This window comes from Phalaenopsis equestris, unplaced genomic scaffold, assembly GCF_001263595.1.
Source record: "Phalaenopsis equestris unplaced genomic scaffold, ASM126359v1 Scaffold000002, whole genome shotgun sequence".
In the NCBI taxonomy this organism is placed as follows: domain Eukaryota; kingdom Viridiplantae; phylum Streptophyta; class Magnoliopsida; order Asparagales; family Orchidaceae; genus Phalaenopsis; species Phalaenopsis equestris.
The window spans coordinates 36169063-36176524 of NW_018164444.1; the positions used below are offsets into that span (position 1 = coordinate 36169063).

At 34.4% G+C, this 7462-nt stretch overlaps 1 protein-coding gene across 1 annotated transcript in view; it reads right to left on the bottom strand.

Moving 5' to 3' along the window:
- Window positions 1-5874: 5874 nt before the first annotated feature.
- The window catches only part of LOC110017998 (AT-hook motif nuclear-localized protein 20-like), a 22334-nt gene continuing 20746 nt past the window's right edge, over window positions 5875-7462 (bottom strand). The window contains 2 exon segments of the mRNA XM_020715206.1: window positions 5875-6586; window positions 6588-7045. Coding sequence (XP_020570865.1) covers window positions 6170-6586; window positions 6588-7045 — 875 coding nt within the window. The 3' untranslated portion in view covers window positions 5875-6169.

The following is a 7462-nucleotide window of genomic DNA, read 5'->3' on the forward strand; positions in this document are numbered from 1 at the left end:
TTCAATGCTTAAATTAGAAGACTAACAGTTTTAAAATTTGGTATGTGTATAATCAAAATTGAGCGGCTCAATGAAAGAATACAGAAACCAAATGATCATTTAATTTTAATGTCACTAAGATGCTTAAATCTTTTAATAATGACATATAATCAAGAGAATCAATGTGGACCATATGACAAAGTGTTTTTGGGAGTCGGCCAAATTTACTAAATTAAATTGCTCATCCATGAAACTATAAATAAACTCACATTCTTCACTTGAAAGGAGGGAAAAGAAGTGACTACTAAAGCTTAACACTTAAGGTCTGCCAGTCTCCCAAGATCATAGCCGGCCATCAAAATTTGCCGTCAACCACTAAAAGTCACCATTAATCACAATATGTTATCATCAACTATTAACCATTGTCGACCACCATTATCAATCATCGATATTGTTTATAGCTACCAATTATAGCTTTTGTAATGAACTATACCTATATATATATTCAAAATCATGAGTTAAAAGTTGAATTAAATATTGAGAAAAATAAAAGTATTTTATTTATATGTGATGGTATTGCTTTGTGCATATGTATGAGGATATGACTCACAATAAATGATGCTTATTGATTCAACAAGTGTCCAATAATTGACAATACTAAAATGCGATGCAATTCACTTTATTAAGAAAATTGCATTCATTTCTTACCAAGCATCCCACTGTTGAAACGGCAAAAATAAACAGGCTTTTATTAATCCTATTTAGAAGTATGACCTATTCTTCCATATTTTTCTTCCAGGAGAGACAAATCTTGAAATCTTAAATGTTTATACATATAATATTTATTTTTGGCCGGACGAGCAACTTTGACCTTTCCAACTCAATATATTTGACTTTGACATTGTCAAATGTCAGCATTACGTGCAGCTTGCTTTTAATTTTTCCTTGAAGCCAAATTTCAATGACATGAACAAAGTACTAAGCTCTGCAAATACGATACGATAGAGAGAAAGATGTATTGAAGAAATATCCGTCTTATTGTTATAGAGACAATAATGAAAGAAGAGATGAAGACCACTATTCATATATATATATATATATTCATACATAATTGTTGAATCTAAAACGCGAAGGATAGGAGAGAGAGAGGAAGAATAGTAGGACAATAGTGAACAATAAATTCGTGTAATTTTTTATCATAAAATAGACCTCTTATTTATAAAAATTGATCAAAGCACAATTAAATGCCATAACCTTAAAGTATATAGGTATGATGGGGTTATTTCAATTTATACATAAATATGATCTCCGGGGCTCATGGATATGGCCGGGCTATGAATAGACTAGACGATCATCTAGCCGGCGGCCATATAGCATGCCGGTCATCTTGTCGACCAACCATCTATTCGGGCAGTTTTCTAATCGGGGTCATTGATCCGTGTAACCATTAGGTTGGGCGGTCGTTAGGTCGGGCTGCGATCAGGCTTGGCAGCTATGAGTCCTGGCAGCTGTGAGACAAGGCGAACGTAAGGTCGGGTGATGGCTAGCTAAGTGTTTACATTAATTATTATTGTAACTGGATGATCCATTTCTCTTTCAAGCTCTATCTGAGTTGGAAAGCGAGAAGCTCATCTAAGTGGGTTTGGTAAAACAAATTCTTCAGAAGTGATCCGCCCCATATCTGTCTAAGACGTATTGTCTTCCAAGTATGTGAGTTGGCCAGCTGAGCCTATGGCTCTAGGTTGTCTTCGTTAGGTCCCGTGGGGCCACGTCACCTCTTGTCATGTAAGAGATGATTTTATAATTTGTGTTGACATATTTTGATGTATACTAATATATATATATATATATATATAATTTGGACGATAAATATTTTCTTCTCCTTGTATTTCTTGCAAATTGATATCCTACAAGAAATGACCGCTTGTGAAAGTTGATAATTTCTCCTGTTGGAATAGTTTGCTGCCGTCACAAATATAAGAAGTGGGTCAAAATCCTATAAACGATTTCATATCATAGGTAGGGATGATTGAGCCCTTCTATCTTAATGAAGGATGGGGATCAATCGTTTCCTTTGATACAACAACGGCTCATTTTAGTGGCATGAAATAACAATAAATAAATAAATATCCTCCAATTCTTATTTATTCATAGATATGACAAAAAAAAAATGCTTTTTAGCTTTATACCAACCCAAATCTTCCATATGACATAAGAACTAACATCATTTTAACTTTTAAATGGTGAAATATATCTATTAATGCATAGGTATAAACTTGTATGTATGTTAAAACTTTAAGGAATTTGTGTTATATATTTTGTGCAAATCAATGCAAAAAAAAATCACATAATAAATAAATAATCAAACCTTGTGTGATTTACACAGTTCGTCACAATTAAGGGTGTGTTTGTTTCAGTTGTAGTTGTATGAAATCTCAGTTCTAAAACTATTATGAAAAATCTGTTGTTTAATAGCTGGTGTTCCACAAACAAGCAGATTTGCTTGAAAAATACTACTTTTGAAGTGTTGTCTGGAGACCAATGTATGAAATATCCTTCTGCTCATATTATATAAGATTCATAGTTTTTATAGATGTACGTAATTCTCATATTTAAAAATATCATTTAAACATGCAAAAATATAAAAATAAATTTGAAGTTAAATTGTAGAATCAAGAATTGCAAAGAATAATGAGAAGAGAGAAAGATCATCAATGATAAAATGATTTGACCATCCAATGAATCGGTGCAATCTGATTTAGACGAGAATCAATTTATTTGTGCCAATATGATAATATATACATGAATACTAATTTTTGTTGATTATGATTAATAGTAGTATTGAGAAAATTCTATAATTTAAGGGGAGTTACATTCATACCACCCAATTCTTATGTATTTACATGTATAAACCTAAAAATTCTTTTCAACATTTATATCATTCAAATCAGATGAAAAATATCATTATTTTAATTAAAAAAATAAATACAACTTTTCATGTATAATTAAGGTGGCATATATGTGAAAATTAAAATTTAAGCAGTCACTATGTAAATATACAAGAAGTAAGGGGTACGCATGTAAATCTAATGCCACATTAACGTCCAAACAGCTGATTGGACTTCTATTAAATTTTTTTTATATAATTTTATTTTGCTAAATTAAATTCTAATCTAATCTTAATTTTAAAATTCCTGGAACTTTAACGGCGTTTTTAATATTAATTTTAAAAAACACTACTATCTTTTATCATAATTTATGGGATCACTAGCATTTGGCATTTCCATAGGGATGCAGATCTAAAGTCGAAAACTTAAGGGTCTGTTTGGAATAGCTTATTGAATAATTTGTTGATAAGCTGATTAAAAATAATCTGCTGATAAACTAGGTGTGGTAGCTAGCTATTATAAATTTTTATTTTTTTTTATTTTTTTGGAAAAGTGATGAGGCTATGATAAAATCAATATAAAATAATAAAAAATTGAAATTGCAGGCGCTGGACCTCGCCTGCGGCTACGAAACCGTAGTTTTCTGCTCCGCGACGTACATACAAATTCCAATCAATGGTCTGTTTGAGGCAGTTTGTGTGTTTCAGGATAAACAGCTTATCCAGAAACGTGGCCCACGGGTCGACAGCGTGGTCGACCTGTGGTCTGCGTTTAGTATAAAAACTCAAACGCGGCAGAAATCGATTTCAAAACGCTCAAACCAAATGGTTAGACAATGTTTTCAAAAAATACCGCCGCACTTATAAGCTGCCCCAAAATGTCGCCCCAAATGTTCAATCAAGCGGCTCAAAACACAATTAAATCATAAGAGTGGTTCGAAAAGTTAAAACAAACTCATCCTAATCTTTCAAGTGCCCTATAAAGAAAAATACATTTGGCAAAACTTCCCAATTAAAAATAAAAAGATCTACATTCATGCCACTTACATATCTAACACATGTACTTCAATTTTTACTTACATAACACATCATTTAAATAATTATAAAAGTTGTATTTCACTTCTTAAAATTAAAATGATAATATGTTTCAGCTAATATGAAAAATTTGAGTAGTATAAATGTAAAGATAGAATTTAAATGTTAGATATGTGAATAGCAAAGCATTGGAAAACATGCATGTAAGCGCCCCACTGATTTCAATTTACATATTGAAAATAGAAGGCGAGGGGACAGAGGCATGTGTCCCTAGATTTCCCCCTGGCTACCTCCACCTATGGCTTCTTAATTATTGAGCTACTACTTAATATATTTTGACTGAATATTTATCTAAGAGCTGCCGAGAGGATGGGTCTATATATATATATATATATATATATATACATAATGAAATGACAATATTTCAGTCTAAAACACATGCTGAAATGAAAAGTACAATCTGAAGCACTTAGATAAGCACACATTCAACACCATTTTTTACAGAAAAAAATTGCACATATTATATATATAATCCATTCCACTTACATTTGCCATGCTGCAGATGATATGTATGTACAGGATTACTCTCTTTTATTGTGTGATAAGTAATGAACAAGTTTCATACATTGAAGAAGGTATAAGGTTAGTAAGTAGTAGTTAATTCTAAGCCTTCATCACATAATGAAACTTCATATACTGGGTTGGCTGTCAATTTTGTGTTCAGACAGCAGTTATTAGTAATTAATTAACTAATTATAGTTTCCAACACATACGCAGCTTATAAGCTGTTCAGAAGCTTATAGTCATGGCTGTAAATACAACTGAACCTCGCCATGTTCAATTCCTGATTGACTTTTCAATACACTGATTTTGAAAAATTACAAATCCAACAAATCTATTTATTTTAGTAACCCTGCGCTAAATAAATAGAATTTACTCTAAGAAAACAAATTTGGTAGATTGTTAAGCTTTTTCTCGCTCTTTTTATAGTACTATCAAGTAAAAATTTTTAATTATTTGTTGAGCTGCACTAATTTTCTATATTTTCACCAAACCCACGGCCATAAAATATATAAAATGTTTATGTCCTCAACTGTTATGTGCACAATATAATAACTATATAATTATTATATTCCCTCTTTCTTTATCTATCTCTCTCATCTCTTTCTCTCTCTTAGTAAGCAAAAACTTTAGAGGTGTTAAATTAATCACAAAACATTTGGCTTTCAAAATCATCTCTGAATAAAATATATCATAAAAATGTGATATTTAACCACTCTTATATCATGCTTTTCCAATATTTAGGATGCCTCAATTTATTTATTTATTGTTATTTTTTTTAAATATATTAACCGTATAGGCGCAGGAGACATTGCTTTAAACAACAGATTAGTTAATTTAATGATCAATTAATTATTCAGTTCACAATCATAAACAGTTTGTTTTTTATGACTTCAATAATGAATGAAAAGATTGCTAAAAAACTATATCGTAAAATTTGCATTTCTTTTTGGAGATTATAACTTAGGGTCTCTTTGGAGTGGCTCTTAGTTAATTATAACGATGGTTATAAAACTAGGATGAAAAAAATAATTTCTTAGAAAATTATGGCGGGATTTATATATATATATTAAAAATCACACCAAATTTCCTATAGCCACTACATTTTAACAAATCAGGTCGGAAAAAAAAAAGAATTTAGCAAAAAAAAATATTCTTCTAAACGTAATGGTGGTGGCGGTCTAAAACTCAAAGCAAACAGAAGACTGTTCCAAACAGAGCCTTCTAGCTATAGGATCTTATTTCAAATTGAAAAAATAAGAAGAAAGAAAAAAAAAACCCAAAAAAATAAATTAAAATAAAATCTTGCATCCACCACTATAACATTCATGAAGTTATAAAATCAAAATTCCATATACTAATTCGATGCTAATTATGCATGCATATTTCCATAATTCTAACACCATAACTCCATAAAAATCCCATTTTTAAACATAAACAAATCCAACTTTCACCAACTAAAATTTTATTCCCTCTCCATCCCTAAACAACTCACAAACTCCCCACAATATCATACAATATGTCAGCCATCCCCCCCTCACTATATACCTTATATAATTGCAAAGCACTCCACATTATTCCTAAACATTAAAAGAAAAAAAGTAATTAAAACTCTCACCCCCTTAATTTGATAACTGATCAATATAATTCATATACAAATATTCTTCTTCTCATCTTTCTTCTTCAATCTTTCCTCTCTTCAGAATCTCAGAAGTTTGGTCTTCCATGAGCCCACGGTCCGAATGCATCCACCAGCTGCCCGGAACCATTTGGCATCAGATTAGGCGGAAGGTTGAAGATAGGCATACCTGACTGCTCCGATAATCCTCCACCGCTGCCCAACCCCGTCGGCGACCTGCCAGGAATCTGCCCGCCTCCTTCATTTCCTTCTTCCTCTTCCTCTAACGGCAGCCTCTCATAAGTTGCGTTGGAGAAAGTCGCCGCGACTACCATAACCGGCCCAGCCGCCACCAACTGACCCACGACGCTGCCCCCGACTACCTGCCCCTGCCCTCCTGCGAGATAAACCGTCAGTCCGGTTGAGCCGGGAGGCGCCGGTCCGGGCAAAAACGTTCCGGTTAAGGAAAGGATTTCAAACCGGCCGTGAAGAGCTACAACAGCGCCAGGTGCCGCCAGTAACGTTAGCAACTGCGCCGGCGCCGCTTAATACACAGACGCCGCGTTGACGGCGGCGAGAGAACTGAGCAATAGAGTCGGCGACGTCAGCACCACCGGCGACTTCCATGACGTGGCTGCGGAGAGCGTTGGGGCTGTCACGTGTCACGAAAATAGGGGGTTTGGGTTTGTTTTTGGATCCTGGAGGACGGCCACGTGGCCGGCGATTGCCGATTTCGACGGCGCCTTCTCGAGGCTCGTCTTCGTTGTCGACTCTATCGTCATCTTGATCGTCAGCGGCGGAGCGGTTTGGATCCAAGGAGTCCTTGAGGCCGATGTTGATTTCATGGGCGAGTTTGATCGGTCCGGAGGAGCCGGAGGAGGCCGGTTCATTGATTGGGCCTCCGAGGCCGGCGGCGAGGCCTAACTGGCCGGCCCACCAACGGTTATTCGCCAGTTTTAGGGAAGCTTAGGGAACGGTCGAGATGAGAAGGAGGGGCTTGTTTAGCTGAAGTGCAAGTAGATGAAGAAGGAGGAGGAGCACGTATTTTTGAGGGGAGAGAGAGGTTAAGAAGAAGGGGGGATGGAAATGGAAGAAGGGTTGAGAGGGGAAGAGTTTCTTGTGTATTCCATTGACAAGAGTTCAACAACTATGAAGACCAAGTTGCCCTAATGGGGGTGTTCTGTAAATTAATTTAATGAAAAGATTCTCTCTCTCTCTCTCTCTAAACTCTATTATTTTATATGTGTAGCCATAAACTATTTGAAGTGGTTGGTTGTTTTCTGTATTATGAGATAATTTTGATTAAATTTTTATAAAAATGAGCTATAACTTCATTAAATATTTTTTTTGAAACGTGTGATATATATATATATATATATATA